The sequence below is a fragment of the Patella vulgata genome, chromosome 8 (assembly GCF_932274485.2).
Source record: "Patella vulgata chromosome 8, xgPatVulg1.2, whole genome shotgun sequence".
NCBI lineage: Eukaryota > Metazoa > Mollusca > Gastropoda > Patellidae > Patella > Patella vulgata.
The window spans coordinates 25,147,463-25,172,831 of NC_065886.2; the positions used below are offsets into that span (position 1 = coordinate 25,147,463).

The 25,369-nt window shown below is 33.5% G+C and overlaps 1 protein-coding gene across 3 annotated transcripts in view; it reads right to left on the reverse strand.

Annotated features, from left to right (window-relative positions):
• Positions 1-3,155: 3,155 nt before the first annotated feature.
• LOC126829491 (intersectin-1) overlaps positions 3,156-25,369 on the reverse strand; it is a 34,493-nt gene continuing 12,279 nt past the window's right edge. Inside the window, exons 4-14 of one of the 3 annotated variants that reach the window (XM_050559400.2) lie at positions 20,789-20,901; positions 20,112-20,280; positions 16,928-17,104; positions 15,342-15,493; positions 11,279-11,375; positions 10,896-11,065; positions 9,943-10,048; positions 9,365-9,519; positions 8,760-9,131; positions 6,173-6,281; positions 3,156-5,537 (exon numbers count right to left, since the gene is read on the reverse strand). In XM_050559400.2, coding sequence (XP_050415357.1) covers positions 6,225-6,281; positions 8,760-9,131; positions 9,365-9,519; positions 9,943-10,048; positions 10,896-11,065; positions 11,279-11,375; positions 15,342-15,493; positions 16,928-17,104; positions 20,112-20,280; positions 20,789-20,901 — 1,568 coding nt within the window. In that variant the 3' untranslated portion in view covers positions 3,156-5,537; positions 6,173-6,224. Of the gene's footprint in view, positions 5,538-6,172; positions 6,282-8,058; positions 9,132-9,364; positions 9,520-9,942; positions 10,049-10,895; positions 11,066-11,278; positions 11,376-15,341; positions 15,494-16,927; positions 17,105-20,111; positions 20,281-20,788; positions 20,902-25,369 lie in introns of all 3 variants that reach the window. The other 2 variants (XM_050559397.2, XM_050559399.2) reach the window with 2 other exon arrangements.

Genomic DNA, 25,369 nt, shown 5'->3' on the forward strand with positions numbered 1-25,369 from the left:
TCCTATTGTTTTTGGTGAATGCCCGACACCAAGTGGCAGAGCCACACACCCTTTTATATTTTTTGAGTAGCCTACAGGCCACATTTCTTAATGGATCGTCTTGGAACTTGGCATATATATTCCTTATATACAACTGGCGGTAGTTTTTACTTTGATGTCCATAGCAGTTATATCTCATAACAACCTGTCATGACATCATCATAGGTTGATATTATATTCGTTCATATCAACCGCTGATGACGTCATGACAGGTTGATATTTCATATCAACCGCTAATGACGTCATCTCGGGTCAATATATTCGGCTCATATCAACTGCTGATGATGTAGATGATCAAAATAATACAAAAAAACACAGAAATAAATTTTTATTCTTTTGACAATTTGTTATGGTACAGTTTCTAACATTCAGGACCGAAATAGACGGCGTACTTATCGACATACATGTATTTAGATCGGTTATTCATGTCTTAGACATCTTTCAGAATTTTCTTTTCGTCCACATTGCGATTATTTCTCCACACACTACAAGACTTGAAAGTATTTATCGCCCAAGAGTTCCTTTGTAAAGTATTTTTGGGTACAGTCCACTTAAAACAGTCGGTCAAATCCTTCTCTGAACATACCGAAAACCTTCAATCATGGTTCACTGTCAGAATTCTTGGAAAAATATGCCTTTTGGTCCAAATTTTCTGCAGGCTTTGGATAGATCCTCGTCGATATTTGCATTCACATCTATTCCATCGTCAATATGTTGGCTAAAAAGGATTGATTATTCGTCTGACTTCGTATTACTATCCATTTTGTTTTTGCTTTCAATTCAATAGTTCAAAATGGCGACGTATAAACAAAAACATGCACGTGATTACTTCGGTAATTTTCACTATTTGGCGGAAACTATGGAGCAATTATCCAATCGTTGTTGCCTTTTAATGGAAGAGCCCATTAAATTTAAGGGTGAAATGGCGTTGTATATGTCGGATATAAACCTACTCTCCCTCGGATTGATATGGGTAGGTTAATATCCTATACATAGCCAAAGGATGGCAACTATTGATTTTGATGCAACCCGACCCCCATGGGCAGAACCACGCCCAATTTTTGTCTATGGTGCCTGAAGGACGCAATTCTACATGGATTATCTTGGAACACTTATTCCTTATATCATAAGGACGGCAATTATTGATTTTGGTGCCACACCCACTTATTGCAATTATTAACAGATTTGGATCCAATTTGGCATGGTCAATCATAGGGTTGTACCTATTTATATTGGTCCATGTCCAGCCCCCTGGGGTGCAAAGCCATGCCCAAGTTTTTGGTTTTTTGTCTACATGCTGGAATTCTGAATGGATCATCTTGGAACTTAGCATGTTTATTCCTTATTCCGTAAGGATAGCAACTATTTATTTTTGTGCATGTCCTGACCCCCAGAGGTGTGGTCCCACACCCACTTTTTTGTTAATTTGTCTGTAAATACTCTACATTTATTAACAGATTTTGTTCAAATTCAGCATATTAATCATTTCAATAACAGAGTTGTACCTATTTATACTGTTCCATATCCAAACCCCCATCGTCGGAGCCACACCAAATATTTGTATTTATGGTCTACAGACTGCAATTCTGAATGGTTCATCTGGGAACTTTTGCATATTTATTTCTTATACCATAAAGACAGCAACTATTTATTTTGGTGCATGCCCTGACCCCCTGGGGTGGTGTCACACCCACTTCTCTGTTCATATTTAGTCTGTAAATTTGGCAAAACAAACCCAATGCATAGTCTTCTTTGCCTCTTGTCATATTACAGTCATCGCAGCCATTTCATATTTCATTGTTTTAATTTTAAAAAGTACCATAAATGAAATGAAAAGAAATGGGGTTTAACGTCCTACCTGGGCTAATGAAGACGGGCATACGCCATACAGTGTGCCACGAGAGAAATTTTGCCCAGACAGCGGCACAGCAGCCTACTCTTATATCGAATTCCAACTGTCAAGGGATCTTTTACTTGCACGACAGTGTGAACACGGGACCTTGGTTTTTGTTCCATCCAAACAACTAGACAACTGTCCTTGTCAGGCCCTTCGTCCTGCATCACTGACAAGGGGAACCATGCCTGAAAATCTAGATGAACTTTCTCAGCCAATGCAAGGATCGAACACCCTTCCTCCAGGCTAGCGAACCAGCATCTTACCCACCATGATCCCTAAAAACTACCACATCAATCAAAGCAGGAATGTGGAAGTATATTGAGCATCCGATGCTCTAGTTATTTTATCTTAGGGCACTATCTTACTACATGTAATACCAAATAGCAGCTGGGTAGATTGGACTACAGGGATAGAGTGTCATATTGAAGGATATTCAGATTCAGCTAGAATGATGTTACAGATATTGGTAGCAGTGCCATGTATCAGAAATTTGTTTGTTACAGTGTTTCGAGAAATGCATATTTTTATACGCCCACATTTTCATGTGGACGTATTATGCCGTCGCCCCTGTCCGTCCGGACATCCGTCCACAATTGTTTGTGGACTCTCTCTACAGGTCACAATTCTTATCCGATTTTAACGATACTTGAAATATAGGTTTATCCCAAAAAAATCCCGGCTGCTTTCGATATTGGCATATATCGGATCGAAACCTCATGGATTATGGCCCCTGATTGTACGAAAAATCACATTTTTAGTTTGTGGACCCTATAGAGGTCACAATTTTTATCCGATTTTGTTGAAACAATGGCCGCCGTTCGTTCTCAAATAGCGTAAAAATACGGTATATCAAGGTTGTGGACCCTATAGACGTCACAATTTTTATCCGATTTTGTTGAAACTTGAAATGTAAGTTTATAACACAAAGATCTCAGTTCTTTTTGATATTCACGCATATTGAATTGTAATTTCTTGAATTATGGCCCTTGATAGTAGGAAAAATCACTTTCTTGTTGGCTTGTTCTCTATCCATCTCTGGAAAATGTGGGCGTATCCTGCCTGGCAGCCGCTGGTTTCTTTGAAGTTTGTACTTACATAATTATGCCTTTTAGTGAAACAAGTCCATCAGTATCCTGACCTAACTTCGCAATACCTGTTGTCTGAATGAAAAAGATCGATTTTGGGACCATGAAGAGAAATATACAACAAACAGTGAACATATTTTTATGAATATATATATTTCATATAAAAATAGTGATTATGCCTTGGATTTAAGAGTGTTGCTATATGTGCAAATATACATGTATTTTTCAATATAAATATATTTACAACAATAAATATATTTAAGTATGAAGTCCAGTGACCGAGGACATTACTATCATAAATTTCCTAAAAAAACCTAATATATTAACATTAGGTATTTGCTCTAAAGGCGCTAGTGCTATTTGTATTTTTCCGAAAATATCCAATTTTCATGCGTCCAAACTAGAATACATTAAAATTCATCATTATTAATTAAGAAAACAAAGTCAAAATATCTCCCAGCTTAAATTCAGTTGATTTTAAAAAGAGGCCAATCACAAGTTTTTCGTGTGAAGATTGTAGGTCGCATTGGCTTGCTTTGACCAATTCTCAGTCAGTTACATCGCCTGAAAAGGATATCGAATGTGGACAAACTTTTAATTCATCATATCTTTGTAAATACTGAAAGGAATTTGACCATCTTGTCTTTTTGAGATCCAACTTTCATAATATTTTCATTTGCATGTGACAATCTAAATCAAAGAGAATTTCCTCCTACTTTAGGTCTAAATATATGCCTAGGACACCATTCCTTGTGTTTTGCGGGGGGGGGGGGGGGGGGGGGGGAGGGGGGCTAGGCGAATGGTTAGCGCGCGCTGTATCATACGGTCTGTCATTGAGTCAACTGGCGGGTTTCAATTCCCCTGTTGTATGTGACAAGGAGTAGGGTCGCCTGTCCAACCTCGTGGGTTTTCTCCGGGTCCTTCGGTTTCCTCCCACTGCTAAAGACCCTTACGCGCAAACGAATGATTGAAATAAAATTGAACCATATGTTAGACCCGAAATGAACTAGTTTGTGTCGAGTGGACGTTAAACCCCATTTCTCTCTCTCTCTCTCTCTCTCTCTCTCTCTCTCTCGTGTTTTGCCAGATGAAACTAGCCAATTGAAAGATTTCACTTCTCCCAAACAAATTTCACCCAGTATACTAATTTAGTTATTCAAATAAAAACTAAAATGAAAGTAAAGACAGGGCAATATTATTTGAATACCTGCTTACATGTGATAAAAGGTAACAAGAAAATATGATAGTCAAGCAACTTAAAACTAATATATGGCTTTAATTAAACTATGTACAAAATATTCCAAAAAATAAATAATGGATGAAATTTTTGATAATAAAAGGATTTAAAAATGAAATAAAAAGTGAGCAATAAATAGGATTCAAATAACAAGTATGTACATTAAAATAAGTCTTAAAGGTATAACAAAATACACTGTACATAAACTTAAAATATTATATTGTATATACCGAAATATCAGGCGATCCTTTTGATTCTCTGTGGCTGAATGGCAGGGATAACTGCCATATATACCATAGATGCTGATGAAAATATAGGAGCTTCGGTACTGTATATGTATATTCTAGCATATCTATATATTTGTTCTAGTATAATAGATTGACTAGCACTATTTATTTTATCTGTTCTAGATATATTGATACATACCATATTTCAGATCAAAATTCAGAATTTCTTAAAGGCACAATAAATTTAACAATGATTTATATTTACTGAATCTCAATGTCAAGAAGGTACAAATGTATAACATTTTAATCTCTGAAGAAAGCCCTTTTTGTTAAATATAAATAAGAAAATTGTTTATTGGCAATCTGGCACATTTTATCTTCTGTTCAGACAGTGATATCAGCATCTGTTGGAGACAAAATATGAATAGTTGTGAATAGTGTGGAATTCTCGGTATAAGGCATGAGGAGTCGAATATTCTATAATGTATAAATAGTTTTGAAAACGGTTTCAAAGTATTTCAAACAATAAAATGATCTGTTAACAGATTCAACATTGAATTTAGAATTTGGCACATTTTAGTGTAAAACGCAGGGCCACATAAAATAACTGTTCTGTTTCACTGTATAATCTAAAACATGGGATAAAAGTATTAATTTTGTTACACAAAGAGTACACTTAACGGATACATAAACATTTAAAAGTACAAAAATAATTTAATAGCAACATAATTATTATGCTAATAACATGAGTATCATTACAATAATATCTTATATCTATCAAGTAGTATATTACTTATAGTCATTCCAATAGCACTTTCTTACAGTCAATGATAAAGTATTCCAAATTGTTTCTTCATTTATACAAGCCGTTTTAAAAAGTTGTTTGATTAAATTTGTACAAAGCAAACATAATTAATGGCACATCAGTTTCCACCACTTTTTTATAATTCTGTTTGTAGTTGAGAGCGTGAATTACCAACATGAGTTCTGGGATATATACCAGTTGTACCATCAGCTAACATACCGACACACCAACCAGGTTTCGGACATTCCTAAATCAGAAAATATTTATTTAATTAACAAAAATATCAGATAAATTATTCAGAATAACACGTGTCTACATTTCGTATATAGTATATTGAAATGCTAATGGCTAATAACATCTTTATTATAAGCCATTGGGAAAATTTAAAGTTAATACCATTTTTCTTATGTCAAAATTTCTTTAACCACATGTAGATGAATTGTTGAACTTCATTTGTCGACATAATGCTACACTAGTTGAATATGAGATTTACATGATGCCAGCTTCAAAGTATTGGAGATTTTCATAAATACTAGTTTCAATGTATTGGAGATTTACATAATGCCACTGATTGTATATCATGCATTAACACATGATTTGCAACTAAAATCAAAATTATTTGATATCCTGTCAAAAGTAATACTTGTAATATGGACCTTCAGTGTTGCAAATAATTCAGGTATTAAACTTAAATGGTATTAAAGTTATAAATCCACTTTATCCCACAATGTTTGAGGTCTAGTGTCTCCATCTTCAAATGACATGATTAAATACATTTAAAATTGTAATATCTTAACACTGAAGATGACAGGTTTAAGTAGGTTTGTTAACTTGTTTTCTACATAATAGTAAAATTCTGATAGAAAGAACTTGCAAGATCACCTCATTTATATCCATAATAAAACTTCCTTCATCAAAACTTAATTCTCCTTCCTCAAGCGCTTTGAAACTTCTTACTGCTATACGTAAATTGGTTTTCTTGGTTTTGGAACTGTTAGATTACATATAGTTAGGTTATACACAGATAATACTAATAATTAAAGGACCAACAGCAGATAGGTTGGAGGAATGTTCTATTTGTTTTTCACAGAATTTAACCGTAAAACACAACACAGTTAAATATGTAGTTTAAAATCTCTTAAAAATTGGTTTCTACATTGAGATAATGCTAAAATTGTCATATTCTTTGAAAAATGTTGTTTAATTACTACCTAAAGAACATTTTTCAACCCCGACATTTGTTAAATGTAAATTAACAGGTAGCAAAATGATTAATGGCTTTTTAAGGTTAGAATATGACTTCACAGAGCATTTTATCAGAGTTGCTGTTTTTAAATGGAATCATAAAGCCATACTTCTTAGGTTGGACAGGTTACCCTACTCTTTGTCACGTATAACTGGGGAATTGAAACCACGCCAATTGACTCAATGACAGACTTTATGATACAATGCACACGTGCTAACCATTTGGCCATCCAACCCCCCAATGAGTAACCAGCACGTAGGGGTTCGATCCCAGTGTTACCTTGAAATTTTCCAAGGAATTTTCCACATGGTTTCCCACTGTCAGTGGTGCAAGACAGAGTGCCTTGCAAGGTCAACATCTAGTCATTTGGATGGGATGGAAAACTGCTGAGGTCCTGTTTACACATTTGCGTGCCCGTTAAAGAACCCTTGACAGTTGGAAATCGAAATAAGAGTAGGCAGTAGTGCCACTGCCCAGTCAAAATTTCCCTTGTAACACATTACATGGTGTATGCCCGTCTTCATTTGCTGAGCCCGTGCAGAAAAGTAGGACGTTAAACCCCATTTCATTTCATTTCTTCATGCTTAATGCAGCCAAATAAAATTTTACGAACTATCTGCTCATGATCCTTTCATTTCTACACATTTTAATATAGACACCATATCCCAGAAATATCTATACTATAAATGTCTTGTCAAAAAGATGATTATATGATCGTAAATTACCACTTGCACTTGTTTGTTCTTTTCAGTACATGTAATTTTGATTGGATTGTTAGGAAACTGAATTAAATAAGCACACATAAAACTAGATATTTCTGGGAATTTAACAAAAATTGATACACATTTTATGCACAAAAGACACAAAATAAACCATCTGATATAAGAGGAATTAGATAAAGCTTTAAATTAATGTATAAATATTGGTTAGATTTTGTAAACAAACACAAATAAACAAACACCATTTAGTTGCAACCATACAAGTAACATGTAGAATATGAGAGATACCATGAAACCTTCTCGGACTAACACATTTTAATTTGAAACTTTTAGTTACGTGTGTATTAAAGTCCAGTGGGTTTTCTTTAACATATACAAATGAAAAAGGTTTATGTTGATTTGCAAGCTAGTGAAAAGTTATGACTATTGCTGTGTTCAATCAATGTCATAGTTTTAGAAATCACTTGAAAATAGTGTTCAAATTAGGACACATTTTCTTGGTGACCATCACCCTTTTCTCATAAAATGTGTATTCATTATAAGTCATTTTACAGCTTGCCATTAAACAGGAAATATTGTAGGCCCTAATTCAATTTTTTAAAACTTCTACAGTCAGGAAAACCATTTGGGAAATTGTTTTTGTCTTCCGTATTTATCCTCTGTAAAACCGTTGACATTCTACAAGTGAAAAGAGTTCAAAATCTGGCTCCAAACTCCAAAGTTAGGATTTCCAAAAGTACAACATCGGTTGAACATGGTTTAAATTTAGGCGTACATATTATTTATATTAGTGTTTTACTTACGGTATTTCAGGAGGATCTTCATGATTTAACTGATTATTACGATGAGGTTTAGGTGGTGATGATTTAGGTGGAGGAGGTTTTGTTGGAGAATTTTGTGATGGTAACTCATTTTGAATTACGTCATCATTATCATCCATAATTTCTCTTTCATTTCCATTTTCTTCAATACAGTTCTCCTTGTTATCACCATTCATTAATGGCGGTATAACTGGTGGAGCCACTTTTCGCAACTTTGCAGCTGTTTTAGGCGTCATTGTATTGTCTGTGACCTCATCCAGAAGATGAGCAGAAATTCTGTTCAATATTTTTGGTCCAATAGAATTATTTAAGGATTCTTCGTTAGAATAAAGAGAAACATCAAGTGAGTGTCTTTCTGTCTTTGGTTCACTAGGTTCAACACCTTGAGTTCTTGTGGGTGGTTTAGGCGGTTTTGATTTGCGTTTTTGGCAAGCAGGACTTTCTGCAAGCGCATCAATGCCACCATTATTAGTGACTGGATCGTTAATTAGTTGATTTGAATTTGATTTGTTAGTGTTTTGTTTTGGTTTATTCTTCTTATATTTTGAATGATTGTTAATTTTAGGAGGTGGTGGCCTTGGGGGTAATGGTCGTTCATTAGGCAGAGGTAAAACTGCCAGGTTTCTGAGTTTTTTAGTATTGTTTTTTGGAACCTTCACCAACTTACGTTTGACAAATCTTACCGGTAATTCAGGTTTCTCACTAGATTTAATGTTTGTTTTATTTTCTTTATTTTCCAAAAGAGATTCATTACTTTGTCCAAGAGAACCTGTTTTTAATCCAGAAGGAAGAACCTTAGTACTACCAGGGGGTGGAGCAGGTGCCTTCCGTGCAGGTTTGAAATCAGCAGAAAGTGCAGACTTTGATTCACGTTTCTTTAGTTTGGATTTCTCATCACTGTTTTTAAGGTCTTTGTCACCATCTGGGAGTCCATCAAGGGTTATGGCTGAAGATCTGTCACTTTTTAGACTAGCCAAGTCAATATCATCAAATATACTGAAATTCTTGATACCACTTGAAGCATTACTAGAACTATCATCTGATTTATCAGCTAACTGTTTTGAGAGGAAAAAAGATCAGGTTTAAATTTATATAAAGTTTTGATAAAATATTTAATTCAGTTGAAATCTGGATACAAATACTTTTCTATATCAGTTTTCTAATTAGAACATATACCACTCTCACTTTCATAGGACATGGTATCTGATGTGATATTATACACAATTTACCACTCTCACTTGCATAGAATAGAGAATTATTCAGAAATGTAAATCTATAGCCTATTTACCTCTACATATGATCCTGGGAACCAGCCCACTTCATCACCGTGACAACCAAGCCACCAACCATTATCTAATGTTTCAAATACCACAATAGTATCACCAGCTTCAAACTGTAAATCTTCTGACTTCAATGAAGAGTAGCTATATAGAGCTTTATGTTCTATAATAAAAATAGAATGATTATTAACAGGATTGAGCCATCTATCCAACTGTCCAATTTTTTTCAAGCCAAAAATTGAATATTTAAATGAGAAGTTAGCCATCGTCATGATTTGTTTATATTTGTTCATTATTGAATATCATTAATTTAAAAATGTACAAGCTGAAATACAAATCATTTACATATTAATTAGCAGAGAGAGAGAGAGAGAGAGAGGGGGGGGGGTAACTCCCCTCACACAAAATAGGTAATTTCTGGACTAAAATTTGTTAAAATCTAATAAATGATATGAAAGAGAATCATGCCAATTAATCATATATTCCATGATAAATATATCTTGCTGTACTTTCTTTTTATGTTGGATGAAAAATTCTGTGAAAAAAATTAAAACAAATTCCGTAAAAAATAACAACTCTGCCTTACCTATGCCAATTCCTTCTTGATTAGAAGTTCTGTTTTTATTGGCTGTAAGTCGATCATATGTAACTGGTTTAGGAGTTGGTTCAGCAGGAATATCCTCTTCTGATGCCTGTAAAAAGTCATACAACTTCATAAAATATAGATATTACCGAGAAGTCTGATAATTCAGTATTTAAAACTAGTACTGTGTCAAGCTGGAGCCCCTATAAAAAATTTAGTACAATGAATTGCAAACATTAACCTCTTGCATCATATAGTGTCTTTCAAACCATTTTATTAATCTGCGGGAAGAGTTATTTTCTTTGACACATTATTGTCCAGTCAAAGGTATACATTACATGCACTTTATTTCTAAATATTTCAAATTGAAGATTATATTTTTCAATAACATCAGGTAACTTAATATTGACTTGTTCCATGCACCAAACTAAGATACTGAACAACCAATAAATGTTGGATGAGTTACCTCCCTTGACAAACTTTTTAAATTATTGTTTTATACATTGCACAATAAAACTTATTTAATTAATCTTAAATGTGGTTTGGCTTTAAACTCTACCTTTTCTATACCAACAGAGATATTGAAGATGGACATAATATATAGTATGCCATGAAGTGTAATTGTAATTTAATCGACTGCATTGCACAATGTCTGCCATTCGGAACTGAAATGTTTCTGTCTATTCTTTTTTTAATTCAAACCTTAGTTTTTGTCATATATAACAACTAGACATTGCTTCATGCCAGGCCCTCTGTCCTGCACTACTGGCAAGGGGGAAAACCTGGTTGGAAAATCCAGAGGAGCTTTCTTCGCTGACACAATAATCATTCCTGGGGCCCCTTTGTTAGTGAGCCAACGTCTTACCAACTGAGTCACTGTTAAAATCTCTTTTATGTATTCAATATTTAAATCTTTTTATTTTTCTTTTGGTGCAAGAAATCCAACTATTTAATACCTCATTAACATAGACTGCTGGAAACCAACCATCTTCATTAGTCCTCATATTAAGTCCACTCATCCAGCCATTTCTATCTCTGTCTTTACATATTATTATATCTCCTTCTAATAAACCTATCTCTCCTTTACATGCTGGTTTATACATAAATACAGCTTTAAATAGTTTACCTAAAATAATATTACAATTGTATAGTATAAAAGATAATAGACAAAGTTGGTCTGAGATATTAGCTAAATATCTAATCTATCAGAATACACCAAATGGCAATTCATTTGGATATATAAAGCAAATGATTGAATAGTATTTTATAAATGCATCATTTCTCTTGCCCCAAATAGGTTATACAAAAGATTTATGACATCATTTCAGAGATATTATACCTGTTGATGTTTGAGTGATATCAATATCATCTACTTCTATTGGTACAGTACTACCTATATCAGACATGTTTATTACCTCTGCTACAAAACCCGAATCCTGAAATAACAAGTGAAACAAGTTATGAGTTTCTATTATAACAAATGCTTAATTTCTTAACAGGTAATAATAAAATAAAGTACTTGTGAACCCTAACATATCCAAATAAACAAACCAACAGTGAGGCTGATGTCCACCACCTAAATCCCATAATAAATAGATGGCATATATTAATTAATTACACATTTATCTTTTTTATAGTATCAAGCAAAGCAATTAAGAGTGTATCCGCGAGAAGACCATGCAAAAATCGCAAAAAGTGCTAAGATGGGGGGTCGGAAGTTTTTGATCAAACTTATGGTATGACACCCCCTAGGGGCAAGAGGTAACATGCTGAAGTGGTTACAGTCTGATGTCGCTCTAAAGGACTGTACAGGAATTATTCATTTTATGGGTAAAATTGAGGTTTTCACATGTGTATTTATCACCTTTTTTAAGCACAGACTGCATTCTATGGTGGAATAGAAACCTTCTAATTTTGACCTTGTCTGATAAAGACGGTGGTCAACTTCTACCCCAGCACTAATTTGAAAAAAAAAATCAGTACATACTAATTTTGTGTGGACTTGTTTTAGGGTACCATATTCACATTGTCCTTATAGTGCAGAAAAAGATACACTGTAACTTTTTCTTTCATGGTCGCAAGTAGAATTTCTTTGGATGGTTTTGAAGTGCTAAGCACATAGTATCCATAGGTGTAAAAAAAAATGACCGGAATGCAACATACTTAAAATATACAGCTTATTGAAAAGTGCTAAAAATAAGCTTTTGTGATACATTTTTTTGCAAATTTAATTAGAGAAATAAAATTTTTGACTTTTATACGTTTTCATCATATCCATAGCCATTATTTGTACCATGTTGTACTCTATATAAGTGTGTATTTGTATTTATTGTATATTTGGTATTGTCGTATTGTCCCTTTAACATATTTGTTGTATTGTCTCTTTAAGATTTCATTTTCAAACAAGTTACCGAAAATGGCTACAAAATGTTTAATTTCAGAGCATGTTTCCACTATTCATTATGGGACACATCCACTGATTTCTACAATACAGAAATGTGGAGGCTTAAATATTAACGGCAACGAAGCCTCATTGCGTCGAAGTGGGTGACATTGAACAGTGTAGTATGGTAGCTACAGCTCTCGGGCACCGTCAGCTGCACCTTCAGGGCCGGATTTAAAATAAGAGAGGCCCTAGGCAAACCCCCTGAACAGGGCCCACGACATGGACCTTGGGGCCCTGGGACAAGCAACTCGGTGAGAGGGTGGGTCGGGGGAAGTCATGCGGTTGGTGGTTCGAATCTCACTATTAGGTGAATTTTTCATTTTCGTTGGATTATTTTATTTAAAATAATGTCTATTTGAGAGTAATGGATATGTTTGTTAAGATTGAGCACGTCGAAACTCCAATGGAAGGTCGTGGACAACTGCAGAAGTCAATTCCTGTTGACGCCAGATGAGCAATGAACAATTACAGGCCTTTGAAAGTATTTTTTTTCAAGATATTTTTATAAAACAGATACTAATGTATTTTAGGGCTGGTAGTAAACACCACATGAATGAAAAGGAAAATAAATTGTTAGGTTTTTTTTATCTACTACGGTTAATTATCTCCAAAATAGGGAAATTACAGGTTAATTTCATGGGTTATTGTTTCCTTTACCTAGTTTTTGTCAAGTCGATTCCGGTCATTTTTATTTTTTGTATCAAATGTTGGGAGGTTGCTTGTTCACGTGAGCATAAATTTTTTAAACCCACCCCATGAAAGAAGTAGCTATAGGGCGTCAAACTTTGGGTGACGAAAAATGGGGAATTTAGACAGGCTTTGATATCCAGTCCGTATACAGATCTCGTTTGCCAGAATCGTCTGAAGTTAATATTGTGGTAACAGCATTGAGTCATCGATAAACTGTGTGAGTTTGGTCTTTCTGCTACGTATAGTAAAGGTGTAAGGACATGCCAAAGTTGGTATTTGGAAAAAGACAGATTTTGGCAATTTCACCATATGAAAAATGTTTTTTCAATTTTCTCATACAGATTTATCTAATATTGTACATTTATGTGTTTTGGGACTATCCCAACTTATAAACCAAATTTGGTCAAAATCTGTGATTGAAGCCTTAGCACCTTCTGCATGGTTTTCTCGCGGACATGCTCTTAAACTGCTTATCTGTACTTAGCCTAAGCAGAAAATGTATATCTTCGAACTCCATCATGGAGGACAGAGAGTTGGACAGGCCCTTTTTAATAGTACAATGTTTTCTTAGAAATGAGGTTCAGCATATGGACTATCCATTTATAGGAAAGATATTAACAGAAGCAAACCTTTACATGAGGTAATGATTATTTCTTTAGGTTAAGATAAAATCATCATATCTACTGGTATTATCCAATCAATATACAAAAAATTAGAATAACTAGATAGTATGAAGAAAATAGATTTCTCTTAAATATTAATGTTTGACAATATCTTTCTTTAAAGGGCAAACAGACAATGAACAGTCAGGTATTGATTACTGTTATATGTGTAGTTATATTAGTTATTATAATATATGGCAAAAAGCAAGTAATGTTACAAATATTAACAAATTGGTCTCTACAATAATCAGGGGAGGGGGTTGCAGTACGTAGGGATATATCATATAAAATGTTATAAAACCTCAGAAGGTACAATCTGCATATCCTTTATTATATAACAACGTAAAGAGAGTATTTGTATTTATCAAGCTTCGAAGAGCTAGGGACAATTTAATTAATTCACTCCGCTCGGTTGGCTTTCTTTTTTCTTACATCTCTATATGTGGGAAATATTGGGTGTTTTCACCCATCAGTGAGGCGAGGAATCATAGCTACGCCACTGATATCAACCTGACTATATTGTAAAATTAGAAATCTATGAGTGGCGGGCAGCCATCCCTGATTTCTCTCATGAAGCGACTAGTTTCGTTCATTTCGAACTCATCAGGCTTAAATGAAATTGTGCGGATGTTCCCTTTATATAGGCGTCGGGGACCGGAGCACAAAATTTTAAGGGATCTCGGATGGACCCGTGCAGTGCTGTATTACCAGAGCAACTGCTTCCGTATAATGGTGAACAGAGAGATGGCTAAAGAATTGCCGTTATAAAATGCTTATTTGCATAGACTCTAAGGCTCCCAACCCATTTGACTGTGTCATTTAAAATAATATAAACAAGTGGGAATTGTTTGGATAACTGGACTGGGTTATCGAATTGTGCGATATACGTAGGCCTACTAAGCTTTTCTAGTATTAGATAGCATAATTTGGAACTCGTCCAGACATGCACACTTAGTCTACAAGTAAACTTAGTATTCAACTGCTATTTGGCAATTGTGCTGTCGGGTTATGTTATCATGACGTGATAGAAATACCTAGTTGTCTTCACTAAGTTTTGGAATTGCCATATATATCGCGTATATTGGCGCGGTAAGATGGCCGGGTCTCTAAACTGAGCAACCGATCAACTCTGTCGTTATAGGTTCCCCGTTACTAATTGTTGGATAAGGAATATGATCTGTCACATATTTCTTCTGCTTGTTTGCGAAAAATATCTGAAGTAATAGCACTAGGGTTTTCAGTGATATTATGAAGCTTAAACACCATTCCTCGCGTTGAGAATAAGTGGGCGAAAGTCGCCATTGTGAAATAAGAATTTCACAGACTTTAATGTGTTGCAGAAAAATCACTAGAAAAAGCCTTTTTCATCTGCCACTCACACCACTTTAAAAAATTCTAAATCTGTCCCTGATAATTATATTGTTGTGATTATAAGTAGTATTGTTGTGTTACTTAGAAATAGAATGGAATACGAAAGATGGGGTTATGTTATCAACAATAATTCTGTAGTACTGGTTAATATAAGATCTAGGAAACAAATTGAAATGAATTTAATATTACTTCCTAATTTTCCGCACATGTAATAATTAGAAATATATTCCTACTTTTTCAGAATCGTCAACTTCATCTTCATCATCTTCTATTTGTTCACGTCTAGATCTTTTACGTTGTTTGTCCTTCTTTTTCAACAAAAAAGATGTCACTCGACTTTTCTTTTTCAGAGAACTTTCATTTTCCATCTTTTCTAGAAGAGTTGCTAAAAAAATGCATATAAAACATTAAATCACACTCTCTGTTCAGTTTTAGGTTCACACCAATATTTACACACAAATAAAACACTATATTTAGCCGTGGGATACATCTCTATGATATGTACTAAAATCAGAGGTTGCAGCAGACATTTCCCTATAATCGCAGTGAATATCACCAATTTTGTATGAAAAATATGCATTTGAAAAAATACATTGATAATCAATTGTACCATACTGTAATGACAACCAAATAGTTCTTGATGTTCCAAAATAATTGATTTGCCCCACTTTATTGCTGTGTCTTAATATACAGGTTCAATTTTCACTTACTTATAGTTGCCAAGTGCTAATAATTTCCATTAGTATCTTTAGGTTTCTATTGTAGCTTTGGTTATTACAAATTTGGATAAAATTGGTGTGATGTAAAAAAGACGATCTCTGTTTTCCAACTACCCATCATCAAGCCCGTAGCTAGTGTGTGTGTGTGTGTATGGGTGGAGGGAGGGAGGGGCAGATTTATGAGCACCTCGCCAATCATGTCGTTATATATGAGGCATCCCCCAAATGGCGAGGCAGCCATAAAACCAAGTGATATTGATTGGACGCCCTGCGAATCTGGCCATGGGCGCCCAAACCACAACTTGATTGATGGAGCACCCCAAAATGGCGAGATCTGTGGGGTGGCTTATCCTCGAGGGGAACCCGTAATGACATGATTGGTGGGGTGCCTTATAATGACAAAATATGACAATGTATGCACATAATGCATAATGCTGAGTGAGATTGGTTGGGCGCCCATGGCTTGAGCAATAGGGTGCCCAAAACACCATGATTGGTGGAGTGCCTCATCTCGGAGGGGAGCCCATAATGCTAAGATTGGTGGGCCGTCCACGACGAAATCTACCATAAGAAAGCCAACTGGAGATTGTAGGAAATTTTCCAGGTCAAATTCACAATGGGGATGAGATTAATTCAAGCCTGTGCCAAGTGTGATAATCTTCAAAATTCAAACAAGTCGCACTCTTAACCCGATTTCAAACTTTTCGTTTTTCTCATAAATTATTATAGTAAATTATTATAGTTACGCTAAAGTCATATTCCTTCCTTCAAATTTTTATAATGTTCATATCAAAATATCATAATACGCCAATACCGCAAATTCAGCCTCAAAATTGAAATTTTCCATCATTTGCATAGTTCATCTCCTCAGGTGCAAACCCTATTTTCCAAATTTTCAGGGGGGAGAGCCTCTAGACCCTTCTCCAAAGGGAGGTGAGTCCACGGTGCCGTTCGCCATGGACCGTCAAGTGTAGGTACATCCATGCCCCCAGAAGCCCTATTGGTGACCCCCAGAAGCCCTTGCCCCACCCCACCCAACAATTTTTGGTTTAGCTACGGGTCTGATCGTGGGTTTATGACAAATTATAGTTATATCTTACGTGGTTTTATTTCTTCTACATAGCTTGAGGGAAACCATCCTGTTTTTCCTAATACTTCACCACGGAACCAGCCATTTTCAGCTTGTTCCGTTACTGATACTACATCATCTTTCTGTAAACTGATCTGAGTTTCTAATGTAGCATCAAATGGATAAACCACACGATAGATTTTAATTCCTGAAATATATACAAAGTTCACATAAATATTGAACATCAAAGTCCCACCTTTATCACTACATAAAGAATAAATTATCAGGTCAGTAGTTATATCATATTTCTATTTAAATAGTTTTTTCAATGAGGATAATCTTACATTTTCAATAGTAATGACAATATTTAATTGCACATGAAATCATTGTACTGATACTTGACAGGAACTATGTTAGTCCCCCCCCCCCAAAAAAAAATTGTCCTGTGTGTCAATGTTTTAACTTTTATTTTCATTTTTCATCTCAACCAACTTAGTGAAGATTCACCCACAGCAGTTAAGTCGTCCAGGCAGTTGACAAGGGTTGTCCCATACTATTTCTTTCGTCGGTAATGAAACATTTACAATACACTCAATTTAAATGTGATTAAGAGTAACTACTCATTAAGTAATTATCTAGTTCTGACCCATGCTAACGTTTAGTATACAAAATATTTTATATCACCGATTTAGCTGTTTAAGTTATCAAAAATCATTGAAAATCAATATACTTGTTAGTCTTAAGACCTTAAAGTCTGTGTATAAATTAAAGTCAACCCAATGATAACTTTAACTTGTAGTGCATCCGCAATATTTTTCGAAGCAATCAAGGGCCATAACTCTGGCAGTAATTATCGGATATCCTTTAACAATCAATAGGTATCTTCGCCTCATAAACTTAAACACTGTGTATAAATTTAAAATCAACTGGATGATAACTTTGGCCTCTAGAGCATCAACAAGATTTTTCAAAGTAATCAAGGGCCATAACTCTGGCAGTAATTATCAAAAATCGTTGAAAATCATTAGGCTTCTCTGTCCCATGACCTTAAATATTGTGTATAAATTTAAAGTCAATCAGATATTAACTTTAGCCTCTAGAGCGTCCACAAGGTTTTTCAAAGTAATCAAGGGCCATAACTCTGGTATTAATTATCGGAAATCACTGAAAATCAATAGGCTTCTTCATCTCATGACCTTAAACACTGTGTATAAATATAAAGTCAATCATATCAGATATTAAGTGTATCTCTTGAGCACCAAAAGATTTTTCAAAGTGATCAAGGGCCATAAGGGCCATAAGGGCAGTAACGATCGGAAATCTTTGAAAATCAATAGACTTCTTTCGTCTTATGACCTTAAATACCATGTATAAATTTAAAATCAGTCGGATATTAACTTTAGCATCTAGACGGACGGACGACGACAATATACAATCACCTTTCAATGTGGGCGTATAAAAATAGAAAACTAGATTAAATGATGTACATTATCAGATTACCAAGGGATAATTATCATTATCTATTAACTTTAAAGACAGTTCATCATAATTAGCAGGTAGTTCACCTAAATAAAACACCATAAAGTATCTAAATCAATAAATTAACAATAAAATTATGATGAGGATTTGACAAGTCAAATTTATCAAATGTCTATAAAAATCAATATTGACCGTAACTGATTCTGTGTTTTATTATTTATTTTCTAAAAACTTGATCAATCACTTTTCATATATTGACAATGACTGAAACATTTCTCACAAAATACAACATTGATTGGTTTTTAAAAACAGATGATCATGTTCCATAATGACCAACTGGGTCTTAAATATTATAGATACTATATATTTAAACGGTTTAGGAGAACAAGTTAAAAATATCTATATTATATCTATATTTCTATTTGACACTTCAAACATATAAAAGCAGGTTTGTTATTCACAGCGGTACCAGATTTTAGAAGTTTATTCAGCCACTTTAAATTTGACTTTTAGCCCACAGATATGTTAGGCCTACTTTCTGATTAGTACTAGTCATAACATTATTTTCCTTTACAAATCAAGCTATATACGCCTGCATATTAAAGATATATTATTATTTAAGATTTAAAGATGGGTTCCCAGAAAAGTATTTATCGGGTGGTTATTGGCAATTTTGGTATGTATGGAAAGTAGAGATATCCAATCTTACTAGAAAAATACTCGATTCCCTGAAAAACACCCATGGAGCGTATACAGGACAAAAATGTAAGGGTTCCCCTAGTCGACAGCCCGACAATTAGGAATATCTGCATGCGTGACGTCAAGGGTTGCACGCAGAGATTGAGCGCTTGATGTACATGTTGATTAACTTTATGAAGAGTAGACGTACAAAACTTTCTGAGATAAAAATCACGGAAAAAGACGCGGGCAGTGGATAATCCGACAATTTAATTAGGATTCAATATTTGTAATAAATAGTCAGAAATTAAAGACAACATCGTCTTGTGTATGCAATGAATTCTCCTCCGACCTCGCACCCGTAAGTCATGTGACACAAACATGGCCTCTTTTGATCGATTTTTTATAGCAAGGTTATTCCTTGACAATTTACAATGTTTTGAGAAGAATTTGAAGCAAATTTATGATAATTAATTAGTTTGAATATGTTTTTAGGCCAAATATATCATCACCCAGTTTGAACACGGGAATGTATCTTTAAATAAAGAGCTGGCCATTCTTGCTATAACAGTTCAAAAATAGATAATGCAAAATGAATATATTGAAAATTTCATTCAAATTACTTTATTCCGAGCCAAGTTATTTATCACTCTTTGTCTTTTTGACACGATGTCTGCATTGATTTTTTTATTATCATAACAACAGTACTGGTATAATCAAGTCTTAAATTAGCGTCGCTTTCAAATTTTTAAATTAAATCATCAAATGGCCGAACTGTTCTAATCTAGTAAAAATTTCCAGTGTCCGATGGCATCCAGAGTTGATTATGGTCTTGTCACGTTAATAAAAGTCTAATTAATAATTTATATAACATTTAAAGCCTAAAGAAAGTCCTGCAATATGTAGATTTAACTCTTGAATAATGTATCCTTAATGAGCATAGAAGAATTCTATTTCAAGCCATAGTTTAGTATTTATTTAAAAGTGTTGTAAAATTATAAAGGTAAACCTCAACACTGGTAAAGGGATGTTTAAATATTTTATAGACCACAGCATACCTTTAGAATCTAGTTCTGCTATATTTTTATTATTAACAGTAGTAGTTGATTGTGTTGGTTGTTCTGTAGATTGACCACCAACATTATTAGATGATATAGAATTTGGTTGTAAAGATATGTCAGATACAGGATTCATCCATAAATCTCTACTATCTGATCTCATCGTAAACTGAAAATTCAAAAAGATGTATATACATTATTACTATCAGAAATTTAAACTTTTGAATCTGTTTTTGTCAATAAATTTGACTTGTTCTATGTATTTCACTGACATACTTTCTCATTAACAATCACTTGGTTCATGCATTTCAGTCATAGGTAAATATATTAAAATGAATGTATTTTTGATAAATTCCACAATATACCAAACTGACATCAGAGATCAAATTACGCCCAAATAACATTAACGATTTGTGACATTAATACAAAATGAGTTTTTGTATATACAATATTTTGGGTTCTTCTTGAACTATTTCAGTTATTTTTCAAAATACCAGTACTATAAAATCATTAATCTTTGAATAAATTTATAATGAGAAGATATAATGATGTAAAAAAACAGCTACTAGTTTATGATATAAGAAAGTAGACCTCTACTTAGACTCAGGTAAGAGTTAATCTGAGATTATCTTTAACCCAGACTACTAGGGCTTTAACAACAAGGAAATATCACTTACTCGTTTCTTTTTGCGTTTGTTGTAACCAACGAAAGAAGCTATAAGTACTATCAATATAATAATAAAACTAACAGGTAGAGCTATATATAACACTGTGAAATCAAATTTTCTTTCTGAAATAAAACAAGAAAGATTTTATAGAATAAACTATTATATTATAAATTAGTGTAAATATATTTGACCATCCTCAATGTATCTTAAATAAATGTTTTTGTAAAATTGATACTGTAACCAGAAATATTAGTCAAGATACAAAATTCGAATTAAAGTAGCTAAGTCTCTAACTCAATATCATCCAAAATCTTCGACAATGAAAACACGAATTATGTCAATTTAAAATCAACAATGATGTTCTGATCTTACCGGGAAAGATGGGCTTCTGATATCCAATATTTAAGACAAAATAAAAAAATTACCATTGGTACACAAATCGTGTACCATAATTATGCGTTTCAAGTCCATTTTTAACAAGGGACTTGAAGAACAAGGCTCGACGGTGACGCATAATTCTTACCTGGAGAGCATATGCAATACATACTATGTAGACTAGAATAACCAGACGCTAGAGATTTACTTTAGATTGAGACTTCAGGCGTATTTCGCCGAACATAACTGATTTGAAATGAGAGTAAAGACGGAAATAATTGAATATAAATCAGTTTATATACATTCATATTACATTATTATATGCGTTGTGACCCATTATTGTGTCAATTTCTAGGTCCCAAATATTAGCGACTTAGCTCCTTTAACAAACTATGCAAAATTATGACCACAATATGACAAGATACCCATAATGTGAAGTGATAACTGAAAGTTCAGTGTCTCAGACAATTCTCTGTGGTAAATTTAGAGGGGGTGGAATCCAAAATGTTTTCTAAGATTTCTGTTATTAGTTTAACTTTGACTCAAAAGCTGTGTTAAATATTTCAATGTAGTAAGTTATAATTCTATATTGAATGTTTGAATCAATTCAACTTTAGCGATCTGATATATCCATTTTCCTACTAACGGCTGTCAACTGTTTCATTTGAGAAATTCACATCAATAAGACATGAAGATTTGTGGACTTATTTTCATACACTGAGGGTCAAAATGACTGACATTTATTTCAATCACCTCAACATGTCATTCATTATAAAGTCAAACAATGATACATGTACAGCTATGGCCATCATTCATGTAAGAAAAATAAGATGTCAACAATGGTATTTATTTTGATATTGTGTCTAATCTGTCATCACTACTGTTGTGTAAATATTCTCTTAATTCACTTGGGACAAAATAAACACACAAATTGTATACATGATACACAATCTTTATTGTCAAATAATTGACATTATTCTGTTGAATTTCGCTAATTTGTAATGTGTTACCAACTTGCAATTGAATGCTGTATTTAAGTATGTGTTACTGATATTACTTGAATCAAATTACTTGATTGCATTCCACTGAAAGGATTCGTATTTGCGTAGGTTGTGCTGTAATATGTCATATGTAAACTGCCATTCTTGTTTAAGTCAGCAATATCTTGCCTTAAGAAACACGCTCTGTCTGAGTGGTATCCAAAGTTGTAATTTAACTAGTATAAACTAAACAGGCTAAATGATATTCTTGTCACGGTTTTAGTCTGATGGTTAAAAATTAACAACTTGAACAGGTAACAAATATTTTAAACAGATCCTTTCCACAAACATTTTGAACTGTTATTTCCACAAATAAATTAAATAGATCATTTCCACAAATATTTTGAACAGATCAATTTCACAAATATTTATGGTTATTTGCCGTATATAATTGGTCACCAGCGTAGCAGAATAAATGTCATGGAAAAACTTGTGGTAAACAATAAGGTTTCTATTTCAAGCTCTTAAATCTGTATATAAGCTTAAAAAATTGATATATTTTCTCATTATCCATGCTGGACAATTATTTGGTTTATGCATTTCAATAACAGGTAAATATTTTTGTAAAATAAATTTTCGAGAAATAAGTCGTGGACGGATATATGAGTTTCGATTCACCCCATTGATTATTTGATCCTCCAAAGCATGAGGTTCTTCATCAGGTAATTGCTTCATAGTTCTAATTTATAAGCATATATCTTAATGCAATCTAATTACAACTAATTACGGTCAGAACCTACGCTCTAGTCATTTAATTATTTAATAAATGACATTTAACACCAACCATCTTGTGTTTGTTTATTTGTTTCAGGGTTGTTTTCTCCACAAATAGTTATTTGTCATTAGTTGTTCTGGTTTAGTCTTGTATTATACCATTATTAACCATGCTCAATTTCAGATGTGTTGGCCGAGATATATGCCATCAAATCGACTGAAAACATATGAAACCCATGTCAAATGACACCCCTATGCATTCAAATGAATGCATTTTAATTAACTTAATAATAAGCTAACACTAGAATTTAATGTTTGCCCTGAATAACATTAATGATTTTTTACACTTAGAGTTTCTTGCTTTTTGTACTACATGTATTTTGAAAACTCAAAATACCAGTACTATATCATTAACCTTTGAATAAAATTAATCATGAGCAGAAAAAATGAATTCATGTAAAAATATAAAACAAAGTATGCCTAGATACTTAAACTGGGGTAAGAGTTAATCTAAGATTATCTTTAATCTAGCCTAAGCTACTAATAGGCATTTAATATCAACAGAACTTACCAAATTGAAAACTAAAATAATTCTGATGATCATAAGACTTTTATTTGGCTCAAATCTACCAACAACTAGGCCTATACCCAAAATGCTTTATTAGCATCAGAAACATGTTTTGGACAGAATTACTCAAATATTTTGCAAGAAAATATTTGAATCACATAGTCCTACTTTAAGCATCAGTGAAATTTGATTTAAAATGCTTCAACATATATGGGAAAACTTATCTAAAAAGAAATGCTAACTTGGCAAAGAATATGTTTTCAAGTGACAATTTCTTGTAAGAAAACTAAGTTTCCATGAATGTGACAGAAACCTTAATGAGCATGATTCAGTATGATAAATATTTGTCACCATGTATAATATACTGTTTCTGGTTGAAATAAAAAAGTTTGTGAAATGTAACATATATAGGTTTGTCTAGCCTAGCTATAGTTAAATTACTGTGTATTTATATTTGTGAGTCATTTTATAAACACCAAAACAACTTTCTTACTTGAAGCCATTTCCTGTTTTAGATAACTGCACCACTCTGTATCTCAGTTTATAAATTCCTGTTTATAAATATGTACAGTGAGGCTATAATACAAGTACAGTGTCATTTTAATTCTATGAAATAAATGTTTCCATCATAAACCCCATTAAAGTTATGTATTTGTTGGTACTTTGATCATTCTTCCTAGATGAAATATCTTCATTATGCATGACTAAACATCCTTACTGTCATAATATAACTCCTACTGTTTTTGCCATTGATTTGGATATTCTGATTTTATGTGTTGTTCTGTTTTTTTTTGTTGGGCAGAGTTTGTTCCGTACATTAAACATGATGGCAAATTGCTGAAGCTTACGTCATAATACAGTTTTAAATTCACAAAATTTCCAAGCTATGTTTATTTGATGAGAACTGAATGAGCTAATGATATTGTATCAGAAATAATCAGGTTAAATTCTATCGCACACATCAGATTATAAACTAATAGCTCCACAAAAAATATCGGACTGAAAAGCAAAACAGAAAATAATGTTATAAATGTATGTCAATATGACCAAGAAATATATAATCCTTTCCTTCAAAAGATAAGCATTTAACTTTGTAAAACATAGGAGATTAATGTTGACCTTGACAATATTGTACATTACCAGTATACCACAAAATAATGTGTCCCTGTGCATATAAAAGATGATCCCTTGGAAGTTGGGATTTAAAGGGGCGGTCTTAGATATATTTTTGGGAATACAACTGATTAATTATGTGGGAAGATCTCTCATTTTTACCCTATTATAGTCCGTGCAACTAGCTGAAGATCTGCTATTATACTTTATCGAAGAAATATTTACGATAACAAAGATTTGCCAATCCTGTACATGTTTTTTCCATCCTGGGCCCTTATTCACGAAAACTTAAACTAAGCTAAAAATCGAAATTTTAAGAAATACTGCAATTCGATTGGCTGACCAGTAAAATCAATTTGCATATATCCAATAAAGTTGCAGTATTTCTTAAAATTTCGATTTTATCTTAGTTTAACATTTCATCATAAGAGGTCAATACAATATGAAACATGAGAATATTTACATGGTACTAATTATCAAGCATCTAAATGAAGAGGTGTAACTTTTAAACACTAATGAGTGTTAATTGTTTCCTTCTAGTTCTACGTAATTGATTTGTTAAATTTTACACACAAATATCAACCAAGCAAGTTTTAAAATTTTTCAGATGTGATACTGCATGAATTTTTTTTAATTTTTATACGCCCACACTTTGCATGAGGACATATACTGTTATCACCCCTGTCCGCCTGGACGTGCGTCTGTCCACAATTATATTATGTAACCAGCGGCTGCCAGGCAGGATACGCCCACATTTTGCAAATGGATAGAGAACAAACT